Source organism: Dysidea avara, chromosome 4 (genome assembly GCF_963678975.1).
Source record: "Dysidea avara chromosome 4, odDysAvar1.4, whole genome shotgun sequence".
NCBI classification, from domain to species: domain Eukaryota; kingdom Metazoa; phylum Porifera; class Demospongiae; order Dictyoceratida; family Dysideidae; genus Dysidea; species Dysidea avara.
Genome location: NC_089275.1, coordinates 14,514,245 through 14,537,406, shown reverse-complemented (window position 1 = coordinate 14,537,406; position 23,162 = coordinate 14,514,245). Strand labels below are relative to the sequence as shown.

At 37.2% G+C, this 23,162-nt stretch overlaps 1 protein-coding gene across 1 annotated transcript in view; it reads left to right on the top strand.

The window, feature by feature from the left end:
• The first annotated feature begins 4,953 nt into the window (after positions 1–4,953).
• The window catches only part of LOC136253129 (collagen alpha-1(I) chain-like), a 50,927-nt gene continuing 32,718 nt past the window's right edge, over positions 4,954–23,162 (top strand). Inside the window, exons 1-2 of the mRNA XM_066045748.1 lie at positions 4,954–5,044; positions 9,794–10,002. Of these exons, the coding sequence (XP_065901820.1) occupies positions 9,818–10,002 (185 nt within the window). The 5' untranslated portion in view covers positions 4,954–5,044; positions 9,794–9,817. The remainder of the gene's footprint in view (positions 5,045–9,793; positions 10,003–23,162) is intronic.

Sequence of the window (23,162 nt, the reverse complement as noted above, 5' to 3'; positions counted from 1 at the left end):
GCGAGACATTACTTGTCCTTCAGTAATCTTTAAAAATAAAACAAGCTACTCGTTTTTGAATTTTTTCAAGCTTGTTACCACAATGTGTGACCGGATTTGTGAAAAGGTACCTTTTTCACTAACAAATTTTGTCCTATTTTTCAAACTTTACAACTTCATAACTTTTTAATCATTGCTTATCATCATCTGAAATTTTCCATGCGTACTGGTACAGTATCTGGCTACATTTGGATGCAAAGAGCAACTTGATCAGTATAGAGAGTCAACTGTTATGACATTTTGTTTGCTCAGCTGCATGGTATGTAAAATGTGTGGAAAAGGTACCTTTTCGCAAATCCGATCACATATTGAGTATGGGGAGACCATACTGTAACTGCATAGTTCAAAATTGGTTCAACATATATCTTATAAACATGTTTTACTCTTTGATTACACTGGTTAGGGACAGGGTCTGATTTGCCTTCTGACAAACTGAATCCACATGGTATTAATGTTAATTTGTTATAAAAGATAACACCAAATACCTAGTTTTAGTAGCTAGGCTGAGCTTTTGATTGTCCAGAAAATATTCAGTGGTAAAAGGATTATGCTTTAATGGCTCCATACATTTATCAACATTGAAATGCATACCCCAAGTTTTCCCAGGTAACAAGTTTGTTTAGGTATTCTTGAAGGATTTCAGCATCATTATAGCTGACATGATGTTTCTGTACAAAATACAATCATCTACAAATAGGTGACATGATGATGATAAACTATCAGAGATGTCATTTACCTGTATGTATGTTAAAAATAGTAATGGCCCTAATACACTTCCATGAAAGATACTACTAGTTTCATTGATAGGTTTGGAAGTGGAGCCACCACATACTATGCCTTGAGTGCATTCAGATAAGAAATTGGAAATCCAGTTTAGAATATGACCTTGTATACCATAATACTGTAGCTTCAGCAGAAGTAGATGGCATGGGACTTTATCAAAAGCTTTGCTAAAATCTAAAAGAACGATGTCGACATCAGTTGTCCTTTATCATTTAGGGAATGAGCTAAATTGTGGGATACTTTGATTAGTTGAAGTTCAGCAGAGTAGTTTTTGCATAATCCACATTCAGTATCTGAGAGTATGTTGTAGTTGGAGAAACAAGTCATAATGTTTGCTTAAAATTAATAATGTGTTTTAAGGTTTTTCAACATATACAGGTTAAGGACATCGGTTGAAAATTGTATGGGTTTGTTCTATGCTCCATAAACGTCTTCTAAGGATAGTGTAATGAAACTGATTTTTTACAAATTCTGCTCAACTTATGCTCCATTTGAGTAAAATTATGACCAGATCTGTGAAAGGCATTTTACAAGTTTGATTAATTGTAACTCCAGCTGGATGTCATGCTTTTATCTACAGTATCACCTTACAATTACACCATCAAGCTATAGTGATACAAAGTGACTAAATTAGTATATTCACAAGTCAAGGTATGGGTTGTCAGGTACTGTACGTACACACAATTGTGCAGTCTATAAGACCCTTTTGCAGATCTGGTTGCAATTATGCCAGGTGACGCCCTTTCTTGTTTTTGTGTATGTCAATTATTATGTTTATATTGTCTTAATTTGATTGGTTTATCCTCCATTGTTATACAACTCAATTTTAGGAAGACTAAATGTTGACTATTAATTTCTTATATATTTGGGGCAGTTCAATGTTAAGCAGACACAATGAGTTATAAATCGATACATAGTCTCAGGGTTAGGTTGGTTTAATATATATATATAGTAATTGTATTATTGTTAATGGTTTGCAGACCAATGATTTTTAGTTGCTGTACCCAGTCTACCAACTATCAAATCAGTTGTCTGACCTATTAAATCACAAAGTCAATATTGACATGGTGTCACAGTCTGTGACTGAAGTTTCAAGGCATGTTATGCCCAACCCTTCTTCAGGGTTACATCAAAGCCTTAATAAAGCCCTCTGGTATTTTTAAACCCAGCATGACATGTTAGCTCAGAGCTCCATTCTAGTTTATGAGTTAAATTTTGAAAGTTATTGCATTTTATGTACAGTAATTGTCATTTTTCAGAAATTCACTTGATCATTTACTAGCTTCTTTGAATCATCATACAGTGTATCTGTACTGTTAAACAAATAGGTACGTATTCTGATTTTCGATTGTTCAGACTTAGCTATGTTTGAGTCTCACCTAATCAAAATGGCTAGCTAAGTGACTTTTCTTTAACCAGAGGCTGTAAATTATGAATGCACATAATTATATGTGACTTGATTTGTGAAAAGAGGCCTTACATACATATTCAATTCTATGAACTTGGAAGGCCATAACTTACTGTAGAGTTCAAGGAGCATACAAGCCTAAAATCTTCTCCGTCCATTTGGCTATGTGTTCGTGTTCACTACTAACCAAATTTACTTTTTTCAATCTAAGTTATGATTCATCAAAGTTGGTATTTGTGTGTGTTTGTGTGTGTGTGTGTGTGTGTGTGCGTGTGTATGTGTGTGTGTGTGTGTGTGTGTGTGTGTGTGTGTGTGTGTGTGTGTGTGTGTGTGTGTGTGTGTGTGTGTGTGTGGAAAATCAACAGTCTTTGACACTGTACAATACGTAAGTGTGATTGTAAGACAAAGTTCAAACATTTAAGTAGGCATCACAGCAATAAAAAAAAGCAATGAAACAATCTACACCTGCAGCTATACTAGTGGACATTTAATTAGCCATGAAGTAGCCATGACTAAAATAGGTATTAAATGTCCACTAGAATAGCTGCAGCTGTGGGTGACCTCCCTTGTTTTATTCATTTTATTCTTACTTAAACATAAAAATAATATATTTCCAAATTTTCCTTACAGTTAGTTTTTGAAACTACAGGTAAATCAATGCATAATGCATCAAAAGAAAGAATGCTAATGGCTAGACATATTATTTGAAAATGTTTACTTTATCTATTTATTTATTATCACTGGGTAGACAGTACAGTCATGTGCCCAGGAAAAAAAGACAGAATTGCAACAAGATCGATTATGTGCAATTATATGTGTTAATTATTGTAAATTCGTTGAGTATGCATCATAGTCAGTGGTTTACATGTGCCCCAACTGTCAATCACTGGAAAGCCTTTTTGATTATATATCCCACTTTGTTTTTAGCCTTTCCCCCTGTTATGCAGCATTACAAAAGAAGAAAAGTGTGAGAAGCACCTCTCCATCAATCCAGCTACACCTGTAGTACGAAAATTGCAAGTAAGAGCTAGTGCACCAGAACAGAAAAGGGGTCATTCTACTCCATTCTCAAATATGTACTACCATTTACAAATGAAAAACAGTATGAGAAGTGCCTCTGTCATCAATACGGAATGATGGACGATTCTATCTCGGTACATCATGACAGCTGTATTCTAGCCTCTTTTAGTTGGTCCAGTCACATCTACCATATTTTTGGCAACACTATATTTAGCTACATTTCCTGTAATGTTGATTCAAGTTACCTACTGTATATGCATGTAAACATTGCAAAAAAGAAGTAGCAAATACTATACTTGTATACACAGCAGAATTAAGCTACACCCTAAAGTTCAAAAGAGATCAGTATATGTGACCGGATTTCACATAACAAGGCTTCCACACACACAAAATCAAACTTACGATTTTACCAGAAATGGATTGCTAGTCTAATACACTATCATATTTCACACTGTACTTCCTTCAGCACTGACAAGTCTGGTTTCTGTAGCAGCTTTCTTCCGACCCTGTCAAAGCCACAAGTGTGAGATTGGCACCATTAAATGGCCATGGCTTTGTGATAATGGTGTGTAGTGAGCTGGGACTTCACAGAGAGCTCGCCAATAGTGTTCTCAGTCAATTTGGAGTAATTTGAGGGCCATGGAGGGCCATGGAGAGCCCAAACTTGGCCTCTGGATTCCAATCGTCTTCTTACTTCATTATATACCCGTATAGAAAAAAGCTGCTCAAAACAGGGCAAGTTTTGGGTATCAGAAATGTATACACCCACTCAGTGATAGCTAGTGAACAGATGAACAATTGGTGCAAATTTTGTTTGCACAGCTGTAGGCACTGGGAAGTTATTACACAATGATTCCTTAAAATCGCCATATCTCCTAACAAAGCTTTGTGCGTCGAAGCCTTGTTTTGTCAAATTCAGTCACATATATCAGTTAGCAAAATTATGTCTATGATATAAGTTGCTTAAATGTCATGGGATGTGGTTTAATTGTGCCACATGCCCACGTTTCACAGGCCTGGTACATAATAGAATGTCATGGAATACTGGAGATGAAAATCTCAACCAGCTAATTATAATAATAATGTCAGTGGTCTGTGCTATTTCACAACCTTCTATCCACAAAAATTCATTAATACAGACAGTACTTGAATATATACTTTGATGATTGACATGTGTAAGGGTCAATGTCCACACTAGTTAATATTACATACTATTCATACACAAACTTTGAAGAATAAAACTATCAGACTGTCCAGTGCACATTTAACACTTCAACAGTGGATGTTGAGGTGAGGGAGGTCAAACTAAGTGATTTATGTACTATACTTGCAGCAATCTTTAATGTTGTTGACTATAAGCAGTGTCGTATAGATTACATATTTATTTTGATGAGAGGCCGGAGAGTCTAGGCATAACAATCAGAGTAAGAGTTATGGGCACATTAACTATGCTGTATGCTAGCAGAGACAGAGTGTATCACACATAGCTATCACGTTTGTCCCTACACCCCTGCTACAGTATAGGACTGAGCTTAGCAAACAGAATTATTCAATATATTATACAGATTCTAATGATGTAAACATGCACATATTTTGACTGTATAAGAAAACAAATATGTAAATGGCTGCAATAAAAATTCAACAGTTTCATGTTGTTATGGCTTTGCTTCCTACAAGTATAAAAACAGTTGATCAAAAAAAAACAATCCTTAGTGTATAATTATTGTAGGTGTTTGACTGTTCACTTCAGATACTAAAATTAATAGTTGGCTATCTACACAGCTTCTGTGAAAGGTAGGTACTGTATGAACAAGTGTGTACTGGATTAGTATTTGCATGTGTACAAGTACACTAAAACATTTGGAATTTTCAACTAGACTAGGGACCATAAAAGTACTGAAACAAGCTAGAGTAGTGTATGATATTAAATCACAGTAAAACAATAAGAAGTGTTATATCCCTACTGTGCTCAAAATACTATAATGGAAATGCACAGTAGGAATATAACACTTCTTATTGTTTTACTGTGATTTAATATTGTGCACTACTCCAGTTTGTTTCAGTACTTTTTATCGATGTGCTGTGGTCCCTATACTCTAGTTGAAAATTCCTTTTTTTTTTAGTGTACTTGTTTGTTAACTTTAAAGAAAAATTATTATGACTGGTGAACCCATGCATACCGCATCTGAAATGATGCCACGTGCCCCAGCTATATCAATTATTGTCTGAAAAGTGAAGTATCCATTACGCTTTGTTGTCAGCTATGTTCAACCCCGTTACACGGTATTTCGGATCAAGAACTGTTCAAAAAGCACCTCTGCAATCCATGCACACCAAAAAAAAGAAATGGTGCCGCATGCCCCAGTTATATCAATTAGTATTATTAGTAATGTTATCAATTTTGTAAAATGACAGGGACATACAGAAGGACAAGCCTGCAAACGTACTCCCCACAATTAACCATATAATACAGTAACATTAATTGCACACGAATACAATAACTAAGACAAGGCAGATAGCTAATAACAGAGCATTACACAACAGGACAAAAAAGAGAAAGTTATTTGAATAGAAATCGGCGGAGGACAGCATGGAATAGATTTAACTTCTTAATCTGTAGGATGGAATGCAGTTTGGTGTTCCAAAGAAAAGGGCTGTTTACAAAAAAGAGAAGCGATATGAATTAATAGTAGATACAATTGGCCGGATCGATAAAGGATGAGATCTAGTTGTGGTTTCGGGTAACTGAAAATGATTGTGAAAAGGTAAAGAGCATCTGTGGTGGTGCAGACTATCATGTACATGGCAAATGGAGAAATACTTGTGGTGCTGCTTGATGATAGGTCAGTGTAACTCTTGCATACCATCATCAGAAGATTTACTCCAGTAATATGATAATGGATTCCACCTACTATTGGAAGCCCAACGGGAAGCCCTACATTGTATGGATTCCAAAAGATTGACATTGGTATTGGAGTAAAGATGCCACACTGGACAGGTATATTCCAGGACAGGCAGGACAATACACTTGTAAGCAATGGACTTAATTGATATTGAAGAGTTGTAGAGACAGTGACAAATGAAGTTTAATAATTTAGAAGCCTTAGCTGAAACACATTTACAATGTTCATTACAATTGAGTTTGGAGTCAACAAGTACACCAAGGTATCGTACTACAGGATGATGTGAAATAGCTGAAGAATCCAGATGATATGGTGGTAAGGGTGGAGAGCGTTTGTTGGAAATTACAGTACTATCACATTTCAGTGGGTTTAAATTCAAGAGCCACTTCTTAGCCCACTGGGCTATGCTAGATAGATCAACCTGTAGCAAAGCAGCATCACTGGAAGAGGATATTTCCTTATAAATAGTGACATCATCTGCAAACAGTTTGACTTTACTGTGAGCTACTACAGAGGAAATGTCATTGATATATAATAAGAATAATAGAGGACCTAGGACTGAGCCCTGGGGCACACCTGAGGTAACAGGAAGCCAAGAAGAGAACTGACCATTAACAACAACTTGCTGGCAGCGTCCAGTAAGAAAGGCTCTAAGCCAATTTAAAATGTCATTAGAAATTCCTAGAGCTTCTAACTTTAACAGTAACCGGGGATGAGAAACAGAGTCAAAAGCCCTTGCCAGGTCAAGAAATACACAGTGAGTACTGTTACGATTCTCTAAAGATACAGCCCAGTCATTAACTGCTTCTAATAGTAGTGAAACAGTGGAACGTTTGTGTCGAAAACCAAACTGACAATCATCAAGGATATTGTGATGTTCTAGAGTAGCAATAAGTTGGCAATGAATAATTCTCTCCATAATTTTGACAACGATGGATGTCAGACTAAATGGACGGTAATTACTTGGAAGCTGTTTATCACCCTTCTTATGAACTGGTGCAACATTGGCACTAATCTAGTCTAATGGTAATTTACCCAATGACAGTGACTGTTGAAACAGTTGAGCCAATGACAGACCAATAAATTCAGCACCCAGCTTCAGTAATGGCGATGGCAGCAGATCTGGGCCACAGGTCTTGTCACAGTGTAAATTAGTCAATTCCTCATATACGTCTTCAGTAGTAAATTTTATAGAATCTATGATTGATGGGTGAATGGATAAGGATTCTTTTAACTTTGAAACATCAGAGCCATCATCCACTGTAAACACTGGACTAAAGTAAGTATCAAATGCCTCAGCCTTCTGAGAATCCTCAGTCACCTTGGCATTATTATGTAGTAAAGTAGGTATAGGAGATCTACCATCCTTGGAAGACCTCCAAAATGGTTTAGGAGAGTCAGAAAATTGGCTAGAGAGAGAGGAAACATGAGACTCAGTGTCCTGTCTTGTTCTGGATTGAACTAATTTGCTAAGCTGGATTTAATTACATCAGAAGATGGATTTTTGACCATACGATTATACGAGCAGTGTTTCATGTTAATCAAGTGAATGGGTTCATCAGTAAACCAATGTTTTACTTTGGACTTCTTCCATCTCACCTTAGGAATAGCAGAGTCAGCTGCACAGAAAAATAAGTCTTTCCACATTGTCCGTGATTCATCAATATCATAACTAGAAATACAATTCCAAGGTACGTGACTCAAAACTTCATATAAGTGGTCAAGATCAGCCTTCTTGTAATTATACAAGAGACGTGAACAATTCATTTGCTTTGGGAAAGTAACAACCAAAGCAAACTGAATGGCCTCATGATCAGTACCAGATAGATTATCAACAGGCTGTGTTAATTGTGACTTGTGATGCCAGTACTTACCAAGTTATATAATATTACTGATTTTTCTAGTTAGATATCCCTGAAAATGCATTGGGTACCTGTGTATACAGTGGAACCTCAGTTATCCGAACCCCTTGGGACCAGGGGTGTTCCATAAGTCTGAAAAGTCCGTATCTCTGAAACTGTGTATAAATAACCTTAAAATAGCACAAAGAAAATTTTTAAATATCAGTATTTTCAACTACTCTAATAGAACAGTCACTACTCTAATAGAGCAGTCATTTCCGTGGTTCGGTTAACTGAGAATCCGGATAAGTGGGGTCCGGATAACTGAGGTTCCACTGTACTTAACACAATATACACAGTTTTATTTGTGAATCACTTGCTTTATTCATGTAATATTCTGAGTGGTCAGTCTACAAAGAAGTGGTCACTCTTGAGAGGTTTTACCTAGCTTATATGCTGTTCTCCATAAAATAGATATGTGGTGAAAATTTCATGTTATCAATAATTTCCTATCTGGATTTATGACACTTTAAATAGTGTGTTTGGTGCCATGCAATATACATAAAAAGCAATGAAAATACTGTACACAAAAATCATCACACTGTCAACTTCTTTTGCTTATACCTTTTGATACGAACCACCAATTTAGGTGGGATTTACACTAAAATGACCCTGAAAAATAGCACAATATTTGTCATACCAAAGAATGCATAGAATGTTAATTATTTAAAATCTCTACCATGATAAAGATCGATATACTCTAATAGAATGCTCAAATACCCTAATAGAGAAGTCAAGGCTTCGTAAAAATGTTTTCCTAAAAGTAGCTTTTTTTAAAAAAAAGGTTGCCTACAGCGGGAATCGAACCATGTACCTCTTATGTTAAGAGTTGGTGTATTACCACTGTATCAAGTGTTTCCAGGTAGCTATAGGCTGTTTTGTACTGCTTATAAATGCTATATGTTCATTAATCCTGTAGTCAACAGCTAAAAGCTTTGCCCAAAAAGTTTTTAACTGGCAAATAGCCTTTTTTAAAATAGTTTTGACTAAGAATTAGTGTTTTAGTTAATATGCGTTAAATTGTACCTATAAAATTGCTATAAAGTAATTTTGGTGAACTTTGAGACGTTCTGAAAGCTAAAATGGCTACAACTTAGCCCCCCAGACCCCTGCTGTCAGAGACTCTATACTCCAGTCAGTCCCCCCTCATATGAACTACTTCCTCCACCACTGCTGATAAGTCCATGAAGGATACATTGTACGTACTGCGGTATACCAAAAGGCACCTCTCGGGCTGAAGCGACATCAAACTGAAGCCCGTAGCCTTAGCCGTTATTGAGTTACACTTTTCTGAAGGCATCAGTCAGTTACTTACTTACTCATGATCAGTCAGTTAGCTACTCAGTCAGTAGAAAATTCCGTTAAATATATATATATTTAAATTTCGTAGCAACTTGTTGAAAGCGTTTCGGGTCGACCTGATGGCTTGTTTGGGCTTATTTTTACCTAACCAACTCTGCTTCATTGTCATCATGAAAAATTGAGGCTGGTTATTGGGTGATTTTATTTCGTGAGCCACGTCTATATACTCCTTTATGGTCCCTACTATACAGTACGATAGTACTAGCTATACAGTACAATAGAACTGTATGATACTATCGTACTGTATGATAATTTTATACATACATATTTTTGGTGTTATTCAGTATTTGGATTACCCAAAACTTTTATGTATGTATGCGTATAAATATATGTACTTATAATGCACTACATGTATGCTGTGCTTTGCTTTTCTCCAGTGCAGTAACTAACAAATACAAAGGATGTCTGGTAGCGTGTCAGCATTTTTGAAAACTATAGTAGCCATTAATGCTGTGGTTATGATAGCTGTATCTGATGGTGGAAGAGTCCATGCTAATTCATTTTTGAACGATTTCTGCATAACAGATGACATAAGGTGTAATGAATTAAATTTGTTGAAACAAAAGGGTCAAAGTGACAAAGAAAGGTATAAATGTGATATATTGCTTTCACATATACTGTATGTAAAATGTACATTGCTACTGTATTTACGCATGAGGCTTTATGTGGTGAATTTGTGTATGGAAACAAAATTATATGTACAAACTAAACAGCTGAGAGATACTTCTGTGCATATATAGTTTCTAGTTTAAAGTGGTTTGCTTGAGTTACACTTCCTTAGCATTGCATAGCATCAGGCCTAGGATTAATACATAAGTGTACATGTATTAGCAATAAAACTAGATCCACTCTTGCATTCCTGCAAAGAAATTTGAACAGTGCTCTAATTCCTACAGAACATAAGCATACTTCAGTTTCGTCAGGCTGAAAAATGAATACACATTCATTGTATGGTCACCACACACTATGAGAGATATTCAGAAACCTGAAATGTTACAGCATAGAGCCATTTGTTTCATTTTATTGAATTCTTGCTATATGCTAGTAACTAGTATGATAAACAAGCTAAAGTGGACAACACTTCAATCACAAGGAGATATTGATAAAATAATGTTTTACATGGTCATGTTAGTCTATCAAAACTATTTCCATCCAAACAGATCTAGTACATGTGGTCATAACTTATGATACAGGCAAATTCCCACCAGAATTGATGCTTACCATAATTTAGTGTTGCACCAATATGCATTTTTTCACATTTACCGATACCGATTATTCCTGTAACCGATATGCCGATATTTACCGATATTCTTCAATTCTTCAGAACAGGAGAGGAGGAGCAGAAAACCATCTAAAGTTTATGTGTATAAACTAGTGTTGTTTTAGTTCTAAGGAACTAGAACTAAATCTAGTTTTAGTACAGCAATTTAATTCTAGTTCTAGTACACTAGAACTAAACTAAAATTCTTTCAAGTTTTGGTTCAAAAACTAGAACTAAACCAAAACCTTTAAAACTTTTAGTTCAAGAACTAGAACTAACTAAAAGGTTTGTCAAGCAATCCTACATAAAAGGGTATTGTACACTATAACCACTTTACACTTTTCTTTGAAGATGGTGATGCCTGCAAATGCTACCATAAACATTGTCAGAGGAGGTTGGACATGCACATGTAAGTGCATACATTTTGTATTGAAAGTTTAACCAAGCATTCACAAAAGTTTTCACAAGTACCATTCGAGAGTGCACTTCAAGTTTAGTCTATTCCGCCGGTCAACCCCATTCAACCCCACTACTCCAGGCACGTAAATTGCTCTTGAAATCTACAGGATCACATGTGTAAGCATTCGCTGGGTGGAATCCATGTGTAATACTATAGGGACGCCCTGTGTACATGTATTTAAACACAATGATTGTCGAAGAAAGCAATGCATGTGCATGCTAACAAAGCCTCTCAGAGTATTGAAAAAGAAGAGCGGATGCTGCTAGTTTGGCCTTACAGAGAATCGAAAAGAGAATTAGAAACTCGCACACCCACCTTGCAATAAGAATTTGCTGTTCATCTTAAGAAGCACAAGGTAACATGTAGTGGGAATATTGCTAAGCATTTCTTCTATCACTTACTCCTCGTCATATATTAGAATTATGCAATAAACAGAAATAAATTTCAGAAGTGCTTGCATTGTGTCCAACCTCCTCTGAAACATTGCTATTCAGCATTAATTTTGCCTATTTAGGTTATTTAAGCTCAGTTCTATTAGAGCTTTTGTTCATTTGTGCACAATGGTAAGTGGAAATAGTGCTGAACATCAAAACACCAAATCTAAAGTTTCTGCAAGTTTAGGGGGTGCTACCAAGGTTAGTATAGGTGAAGATATCTAACACTAAAACTAACACTAACTAAAATGAAGCTAATACTAACTAAAATTACAGAAATATGGGGTACCAGAACTAATACTAACTAAAACTTTAGTGGAATTGGGGTACTAGAACTAAAACTAACTAAAACTATGGCAGAATTGGGGTACTAGAACTAGAACTAAACTAAAATGAATTTGCTGTACTAAAACAACACTAGTATAAACTGCATTTGTAATATCAATGTAATTAATTGCGTGGGCGGCAGACTTTTACTATTTTTCTCCAGTTTTGCAACTAACTCCTTTCATGGAAAAGGAAGCCAAGTAGTTATAAAACAACTAAGACAGCTTATCAAACAGTGTTTTTAGTGGGACTCCAGACCCTCTGTGAAGAGTGATCAACTAATTGTGTGGGCGGCCGATAAATATACACAGCCTACTATAGCCTTGCAACCATACTTGTGCAAACAAACAAGCCAAAACAGTTACAACCACTTACTGCTACATTCACCACCTTCTTTCTTTACTTTCACCTGTTCATTGCCGTCATTAACGATTGATTGTGGGTTTCGGTTAATCGGCAAATTATTTCCGCTTCGTAGCCGATACCGATACTTGTAAAATTAGCTAATATCGGCTGTTACCGATAATTCAACCGATTATCGGTGCAACTCTACCATAATTCCTATCTACCCTAGCTATGGAATTTACTACCCTCTGATGCTGTACACTCACAATCTTTGCAAACTTTAATATGTACATTATACTCAGTAATTGAGGTCTGTGTATTACCCAAATTAAATCAAATAAATTATGAAATAATTGGTGAATGATAAAATACGTTAAATTTTAAAGCATTACTTCCATTTTTAGTGAGAAACAAAGAACAATAACTACTAGCACATTGTGTACTTACTCATTTATACGTAACTCAAGGGATAGTAAGTGATCTAAAGTCGACCAGCACTTAATGTTGACTGCACAACTTCATAACCAAACACTTTCAGTAGTTTATGGATGTTGGGATGGTTGTGATAAACGGACAAGGAAATGATGTTTGAAATTAGCATCTAAGTGAAAAAAACAACTGATAACAGCCCCAAAAACCCTCGTTATAGAACAACAAATGGATGGTAAAGAGTTTAAAATCATTGGAGTGGAGTAAGATAGTGTCGCATGGCCAGACCCACACAGCCCTTATAGATTAGAGATTATATTAAGTACCTGCTACTCACAGCAGGCGCTTTTGTCCTCCAATAATTGATAAGCTCATCTGGGGAGTAGGGTTTGACCACATAAGACTAGGAGTACATTCACAGGCAGCGATTGAGTAAGGCATACTAATTCGCTATCAAGAAAGTTGCCTATGATTATAATAGGTGGAACAAATCCCTGTATTATGCACCAACAGTATCCTAAGCACTGTTCAGGTTATAGAAAAAGAGGCCTCAGACAATCAAGGGAAAATGTCATTAATCAAAGTATGTTTCTGTGATGCTGTTTTATCAGAAAAAACCACTTCTAATCATACTTTGTCAACATCTAGAGTGCATAACTGCAGGAAAGAGTCAGAGTTGTTCACCATTTAGAAGGCAACTTACCCTCATGCACTCTGTGCCTTATTAGAGATTACATGCATTTTGAGTTTACTGAATTGTTCTATAAATACAGCTTGACTCTATGATGAAATCTGTAGATGACGACACTGTAGCATCTGTTCTGGATATCATCTGTTGATGTCCCAGCTTGCAAGACTCTTAATTGTTCAGGAAGGTGATTTTGTTGTAGCAGTGGTTGCATCCACTTTCATTGTACTACTTGGGACGGCATTAAAATTACATCGTGCTCTCATCTTAGTTGTACTATCGAAAACCTTAAGTATACACCAAAGCCCTTTACTACTCTGCCACTGTTGTCAATTGCTCACCTCACTTAATTTCTACCTTTTAAAAGAAAGTTCCGATTTAGTACACTAGAATGATAACTTGTAGATCCATCTGTGTAAATTCTAGAACCTTCCACATGTGTTGTATTGAAGTACTCAGAAAAATGTATGTTCTATTAGAGTATTGCAAAAACTGTGAAAATAGCCTATGTCAAGCACGTCATGCAGCCAAGTACAGCCAGTGTTGGTGGGCGACATACTCGTTTTACGGAACCAGAAAATGCTGTTTTCATGTAGCTATCCAATGCAGCCTCTTACAGGTAAGAACCTTCGATATTCATCAGCTAATAATGAGGATGGGGCTCATGTACACATTTCTGCTTCAGGATTCTGGAGAGGTATACATTAGAAGGCATTTTTGATATTAAAGTTTTTAATGCTATTAATGCACCTTCATATCGTCACAAGGTGGTACCCATTAGTATCTTACATTTCAAACATACAACGGAAGTATGAACAACGTATTAGGGAAATTGAGATGGGTTTTTACCCCACTTGTATTTTCAACATTAAGGGGTGGTATGGGTCATGCTACTGTTGCTGTATTTTACAGAAGACCTCCTTTCCTTATTTCTCTCTTCAAAAGGAGTCACAGTTTATAGTTCTGTAACCATTTCTACTGTGGAAGCTTCCTCAGGGTAGGGCATCTCCCATTCCTAATTTGAGTCGAACCTGCCCAGCTATCATTGGGGTATACACCAAGGGCAGATTTGGGGGGGGGGGGGGGGTGCTTGAGGGGCTGAAGCACCCCCCCCCCCCCCCCCCCCTCCAAAATGTTACAATGAGCAAGCTAGGAAGCTTCTAGAAGCTGTACTACAGGTGCAGTTGCATTTATACACATGTATGGGCAATGAAAAGATGGAAAGGGAATAGCTTATCTTATCCAAGAGGGGTTCAAAACTATGCTTTTGGAGTACATGTAAGTCTTACCTTAGAAGCTGCTAAAATTGAAATACTCTAATAGAACAGTCAACTACTCTATTAGAACATCCATCAATAAAACTATAATTTTCAAGAAGTTGCCAGAGTGTAAGCTGAAATTAAACCTATTCTTCTAGACCTGTGCACTGCTACCCTCACCATTGTACCAAACATTCTGCCATATACAAATCACTTTAGAAAGATTTATACCTTTAATGTACTTACTAAATTGTATAAAACATCATTAATTGAATATCTATTCTGAAAATAACTTTTCTGCCAAATAGTTAAATTTTTTTAGGGTTTGCTATAAACTTGATTCTTGGATTGAAATGCTTCTCCTGCAAGTAAAACAATAGTCTTATATAATTGTGAATTTCTTAGCATTATTTATGAAGTTCACAAGGCTGCAACATCTGAGAGCTGTTTGTTTTTGTTTCCCTTACTTGATCAAATCCCATGCTACATTTATCTAAATCTAGCAGCTTCTGAAGTTTGCACTATACAAAATCCCTTGAAACTCAACTTTAAACTTAAATGATACTGCAGCAGTTATGTTGTCATGATCATTGTGTGCTAAAAAGGGGTTCGTTGTGGCCTAAAACTGGTTGTATTTGTAGACTAGTTGTAAAACAATTATGGTGATGGATGGATCCATCATTTTAAAAGTTAGACTGAAATAGTAACCTACACTACAGAATAGTGGTCGCATATATGAAGTAAATCCAATCCTGTGTTTTATATATTCTCCTTGACCTTACATTAAATGAACTCTACACTCTTTATTCTCTTTGACAAGCCACCATTATACATTTTCTTAAAATCCAATAACAAGAAACAGTGTATAGTTCTGTTTTTTTAATTAAAATTACTTCCAGCTGAATTCATTCATCTTGTACCCACATTTGGTTAAAATAGCTTCTAGATTCAATCTTGTGATAGCCATTTTCCAAAAATTTCCAGGGGAGTATGCCACTAGAGCCCCCTAGTTGGAGAATTCTATACATGCTGAGTGCAGGTGCATTCCACACACTGGTGAGTCTGCTTGCCCTCTCTACTCACACTTACCCTCTCTACTGTTTGGACAGCTAGTGTAGTTTGAGCCATGAGACTATAAATTATGCTGTACTTCAGAACACTAAAATTGATCATGTGCAGCTGATACCAATATGTTTCCACTACTAGTTCTTTAAGATGTTAGTGTAAGATTGAATTTCAGCTACTGGCTGTACTCTTTAGCTATATCGACAAACTGTAGGGGAGTAATGGTATCACATAAAAAGTGACATCATTTTTCACTCAAAATTACTACCAAATTCAATCCCAGCAGAACAAATTTGCAAAATTTTCCTGTCGGGGCATGCCCCTAGACCCCCAGAGATAGAGCATGCTCCGCATGCCGAGTGTTCTTCACACGCTAGTTGTATCAACTTTCTTGCCACATATATCAATGTCCATGTTAGCACCTTCCTTCTGAAATCCTAGATCTGCCACTGTACACGTCTTCAAAATTCTTACTTCAGTTCATTATATCGCCATGCAATCTTCGACAATTCCTGTAGCAAAGGGAAAAAAGTTAAAAGGAATTATCAAGGCCAATTATAGGCTGGCTTTGGAGCTTGCAAATACAAAGGAAGTGATATCTGTACAAAAACAACCAAGCTTTGAAGAAAAGTGTGGCCTTAAAGCCTGGGTAAAAAATGCTGTGAAGTCAAAGGTGGTGGCCAAAATATAACTACAATGATGTTAATGCTAACAAATTTTAATAGTATTTTCAAAAAATTGTAACTTTAAACATGAAGTAGGGATCTATGCAATAAAAAGTGGTGAAACAAGAGATGATCGATGGTATTACAGCATAGCTCAGTGGGAAAGTCCCTACTTTGGCATTGAACAAAATACTAATGTGCCAAAACAGGGCCTTTCCCACTGGGCTATGCTATAATACCATCAAATGTGCCAAAGTAGGGACTTTCCCACTGGACTATGCTGTAATACCACTGATCATCTCTTGTTTCACTACTATTTATTGCCCCACTTCATTATTAAGGTGACTTCTTATACATAACTGAACTGTAGCTGAAACTCCTATTGTTTGTAGTTGAACTCTTTTCAGAGTGACTTGTTTCTAGCTGAACTCTTTACATGGTGATTTGTTTCCAACACATACTTCTACAGGGTGATTTGTTTGTAGCTGATCTCTATAACGTAACTTGTATCTAGCTGATGTCTCTACAGGGTGACTTGTTTGTAGCTGATCTATCTACAGGGTGATTTGTTTGTAGCTGAACTCTCTACATGATGGTTTCTTTGTAGCTGAATTCTCTACAAGGTAACTTCTTCTAGTTGATCTCTCTACAGAGTGACTTGTTTGTAGTCGAACTTTCTACATGATCTTTGTAGCTGAACTCTCTACATATTAACTTCTTCTAGCTGATCTTTCTACAGGGCGATTTATTTGTAGATGAATTCTCTACAGGGTGGATTGTTTGCAGCTGAACTCTCTACATGGTGGCTTCTTTGTAGCTGAACTCTCTACAAGGTGACTTCTTATAGCTGAACTATCTACACAGTGACCTTTTCATAGCTGAACTCTCTACAGGATGGTTTCTTTGTAGCTGATGTCTCTACAGGTGACTTGTTTCTAGCTGATCTCTCTACAGGATGGCTTCTTTGTAGCTGAACTCTCTCTAGGGTGATCACTTCACAACTGAACCCTCTACAAGGTGGCTTCTTCTATCTGATCTCTCTACAGTGTGATTTGTTTGTAGCTGAACTCTCTACAAGACAATGTTTTCTAGCTGAGCTCTCTCTTGTTTCTAGCTGATCTCTCTACAGAGTAACTTGTCAGTAAAGCCGAAGTCTTTACATGATGGATTTTGGTTGTTAAACTCTCTCCATGAAGACTTGTTTGTGACAGAACTTCTACAGAGTGAACTGTTTGTAGCTGAACTCTCTACAGGGCGCATGACTTGTTTATAGCTGAATTCTCTTCAGTGTGACTTGTAATGTTCTGAATCACTACAGCAATATTTGTAGCTGAATTCTCTTTAGGGTGACTTGCTTCTTTCTGAACTGTCTATAAGATTAACTGATTGCAGTTGAACTCCCTACAGAATAACTTGTAATAGAATTCTATAATGGAGTAAATAAATTAGCTGAATGATCTATTAGGGTGACTGTTCTATTAGAGTATGTCTATCTTGCATTTGTAACATGGAGTTGGATTTTGAATCATAACTCAGTGGTTTGTAATCCGATTCTTTTGTACTAACTGCAAGGACTTTCTATGAAGATTATTCCAGCTATACGCCTATTTTCAGCTCGTTGCTCTAAACGGTTTGCCTAGTAGGCGTAAAAATTAATATTTTTTATTCATAAAAATCGGCCGCGTAATTGTGACACAGGTTGGGTTTTGTGTCATATCTCCATGGTCTTTATCTCGATTCCTTTCAAACCACCAAAAGGCACTCCTACGATAGTTACTCCATCTACATAGCAATTTTCAACCCATTCCATGAAGCGGTTTACCCTATAGGCGTGACAACAAATACTCCCTACAGACTACACAATCATCTCCTCTCACCTGTTGAACATTACAAATATTTAGGCATCATTATTCAGAGTGATTTGAAGTGGCACCTACATATCCAATCTATCACCAAATCAGATGCTTGGTCTGCTAAAGCATAACTTGAGGACATCATCTATTCACCTTAGAGAGAGAGCCTACTTTAGCCTAGTACGCCCTAAACTTGAATATGCGACTACAGTCTGGAACCCTCTTTTAACAACTGACAAGATCGCTTTGGAAAAAGTTCAGAGGCGTGCTGCACGATATGTCAAAGGTATATACTCCTATCATGCTAGTGTAACACAGATGGTTAACGAACTTAAGTGGGAATCACTAGAGTCTCAAAGAGAACAGCTCTCCTTAATTATGCTATACAACATTCTTAAACAAAATGTCTATTTACCACCTGAATACATACCTGAGTTTCATCTACAGACATCACAGTACCAGCTACAGACCAGATCATGCCATATGTTCAGACTCATCGAACCATTTTGTAACACTGACACCTACAAATACTCCTTTATACCATCAACATCAAGGCAATGGAACGTACTACCTCGCTACATCTTTGAAGCGGAAAACACTGACATATTCAAATCTCCGCTACATAACTATTATTTTGCAATCAATAGCTAACATTATTTATTATATTATATCTGTGTATATTCTTCTGTTTGTGAAGTTTTCACAGCAAAATTAAATAATAACTAGTAGACAAAAAATTTGAATTTAAAAAAGGGAAGTAGGGATCTACGCCTCAAAAAGCACTGAAACAAGGGTAGTCTAGCTAAAATGATAACATCAATCCATGATCAACTAATAAGACAGATGATCCCTACTGTGGTGAATGTATAAATACCTAGCAAAGTTTCAACATGATATGCGCCTTTACCACAGTAGGGATCATCTGTCTTATTAGTTGATCATGGATTGATGTTATCATTTTAGCTAGACTACCCTTGTTTCAGTGCTTTTTGAGGCGTAGATCCCTACTTCCCTTTTTTAAATTCAAATTTTTTGTCTACTAGTGTGTTAACTTTTTTAGCTCAGCTATTATAGGTGGCTAGCTATGCCTACCTATAAGTGTATGTGCATCCCTGCATCTCTCAAATTAACTTGATGATTCATATTGTTATAATTTTTCTGCTTAGAGTAAGATGATATTAGCTGTGCTACTGGATAAGCCTTGATGGATCAGAAGACTGATGAGTCGCAATTAGTTAACTGAACACTTTAGTGTTGCATTATGCATTGAACTTGTGTACCATTAAATATATACCGACTACCATGCAGGGAATTTAATTTGCAACATGAATAAATTGCTAGTGATTCCCGGGGGCAAAATTTTCCCCAGGGGTCAGGATTTGTTGCGCAGCAGTTACAAATCCCCATCTATGCCTAACCTGGGGTAGGTGGGATGTGACTTTGACAGGTGCATAATCATCAAGTGGCAACTTGACAGATAAATATACTTTAAAAAACACACTTACGTAGTTGCAGTGATGCTTAATCGAGCAACCGCATGGAATGAGCACCAACTATTCAATCCAGGGTATGGGTATTGTAACTATTAATTTTAATGCTTAGTTCTGGTGTTAAACTCAAGAAGAAAGTTCATTCAGCTTAGGAGTGGCAACTGCAACTTCAAATGCTGGTAATTCACTGAACACTCAAACATAGGCGGTGGAAAGGGGGGGGGGGGGGGGGGGCTAGGGGGCTAAAGCCCCCCCTAGGTCTGCTGAGGGGGGGCTTAGCCCCCCCTCAGAATGATATCACACCTAAATTATCTTTCTTGGAGTGGGGCTGAAAACCGTGATAAAGATCGAGATACTCTAATAGAACAGTCACTCTAATAAAGTAGTCAGTGTGTAGCGAGCTATGTAAAGATTTTTATGTAGTTTATCAGCTAGAAATGGTAGCTGGTGAGGTGGAAAGCTCTTGTCAGTTGGTTGTGACCTTTTTTTTTTTTTTTTTTTTTTTTGGTCTCACCTTACCAAACTATAGAAATAAGTCTGGGTCAGCTCAGCGGAGCCCCCCCTCATATCAACTACTTCCTCCGCCGCTGCACTCAAACAAATATTGCCAATCAGTATTGAATATTTGGACGAACAAAATGATTCCTTAGGGTCGAGTACGAGCTCTCAGTACAGTAGTCCACGTAGTATAAGAGATAACCCTGCTTCGCGGACGCTGTTTCACTGTCAACTTCCAAATATACTTGAAAGCTCGATGAACAAAGAAACTCCTTCACTGAACACTCAAACAAATATTGCCAATCAGTATTGAATATTTGGACGAACAAAATGATTCCTTAGGGTCGAGTACAAGCTCTCAGTACAGTAGTCCACGTAGAGTATAAGAGATATCCCTGCTTCGCGGACGCTGTTTCACTGTCAACTTCCAAATATACTTGAACGTTCGATGAACAAAGAAACTCCTTTTCCCGGAGTACTACCAGTCTGTATAAAGACTCAAATTATTCGCTGTTTCAGCAGCTTTCAAATATATTACGTTCACGTGAGAAAACATTTGGTTTCAGTACTTCCCGTTTTTTCTTGTAAAATTATTTCTGGTTACGTCAATTATCACCAATTATACAAGAAGACGGAAAGGCCAGTACTTGATAAAATATAAAGGGAAAGAGCATAGCGCAGTCGCTGTATACCAACCAAATGGCCAAAAGGCACATGCCACCAGTGAGTTTATTGTTGTGACGTAAAATGAAACTGGCAGAACACTTCATTTGGCCTGTAGCCTTGCGAATGTGGTCAGGCAGGCAGGCAGGCAGGCTGGCAGGCAGACGAAAAATTATGTTTTAGCGATTTTTTAGAAATAGATTTTCAGCATTTTTCTGGTCATTTTCTGATATATAACGCTAGAAATAAAGTTAGAAACGTGAAGACTCTTTAGTTAAAAGTTTATTTGCTGCGTGAGATGTTTCTAGGATGATTTTTGAACAATAGAAATTTGAGGCACGCGCCAAATCCACCCCGATCCCTACTTAAACAGTACTATCGTACTGTTTGATAATAATAATAATAACAAATTTATCTTATTTTACGGCAATAATCGGTCATAACTCCCGAACCATTTATTGGATTTTCACTAAATTTGATGCTAGGTTTCGCATTTGTACTCCCTTTCTGTGTACCAATTCCAAGGCAATCGGAATACGCATTTGGGTTTTATAGCAATTTTTGCAAGTGTGTGAAAACACGAAGAAAAAAATAACGAAGAAAAAAATCAAAATTTTGGCAGCTCGTATCTCGAAAATGGCTTTAGCGAGTTCCTTCAAATTTGGTATGTAGACTCCCCTGGCTGGCGGGAAACTATGTAGCAAATTTGGTTCCAATCGGATTAGGGATCACCAAGATACAAAGGTGTGAAAATAACGTTTTCTTTCTTCCTGTCAATATACCCACGGTGTGGCACGCCGGCTTCTTGGGCCGCACGACACACTATTGTGTGTCTTGATAGCTAGATTGTTAAGAGGTGTGGTATCCATGCTCTATCGCTATTAGTCCATCAAGATCTTTATTTGATGGGTGTGGTTGCAAAACTATCACAAACGGGATCCCAATCATGAAGTTGCAGATATCTAGCTAGTGTGCAAATATCTAGGTCCTGTGGAAGCGATTTTTAAAGTTACTGGTAGTATAGACATTTCATTGAACTTTTAGTAGTTTTTTTCGAGTGAAACAAGCTCTTTGAAGGCTTTTATAGTCGGGTTCAGTTTTAGTTTCTTCTTAACCTTTAGGTTACGTTCTTACTATAGTAGGGCTGCCCGCTGGGTACTAAATGACTACAGTAGATGCAGCAGTGTGACATCAATGCTCCAACAATTACAATGGCCCATCTTGGAAGAGGCACACAAGAAAGCTAGACTATTCCTGCTCTGCAAAGCTAACAATAACCTTATTGCACTTCAAGTACCACGGTAGCTACTACCAGACACATCCTATTCAAACAAGACTTCGTCACCAATCCTCTTTATACATCCGTTTACCAGAACATCTTCATATGTCACCAGATTTAGCAAAATCAACCATATGGGCACAAAAGGCAAAAGTGAGATAACACCAGCATGAAGTTGCTGCATTATCAGGCTAACAATTTCCGTATCAAACTCGCCTTCAACTTGTCGGGTCTGCTTTTGGTGGACCAATCTCTGGCGGCCTGTATAACCACCCCAGACATCTGTACAGGTCTGTGAACAACAGGGAAGTGCTTTGGGGGGTTCATGCACTCTGGACAGATGAGCAGGGAGCTGAATGTGTGATGTAAGTCTGTTTTGTGAGATTTCAGTCTATTCCCTGCCTCTGACAGGCTGTTTTGTGGTCTGGTGCCTTCATTTACCATTGTTGTCCATTTTTGTGGTCTATCTCTTGCCCGCCCTGCCACCCCCCACTCTCCACCCCTTTTTGAGGACTCGTGATATAGCAACACTAGTGAAAAAACCTATCTAAAATGGCGGGAACTATAGGGATTACCTTGGCCACTAGCTGCTCTTAAAGGTTGTGAATTGCTCCATCTTTACTAAAAAATTCAAACGTGTAGCTGCCAAGGCAGGTGAGTAACAAAGCTTTAAATTATTAAAATAAGTTTTTCTCTGGATCAACAATGCACCCATAAGGGTGATTTTCCAAAATCCAGTCACATATATAAACAGTTTCTTCCCCAGAACAATTAAGGAATGGAACACATTGCAACCAACCTCCAATTCATTAACTATATTTCAATCTAATAACTTACTAAGTAATCTAATTGTAAATTATAATGATCTCTTCTGTTCTTTTCCTGGGTGTATCAGCAGAGCTGCCTACCCAGTTTGATAATAAATAAACAAATAAATAAAATAGTGCAGCTTATTTCTTGAGTCACATTTATCATAGTACTGTATAGTAGGGACCACAAAGGAGTAGGCGTGACCCACAAAATAATATCA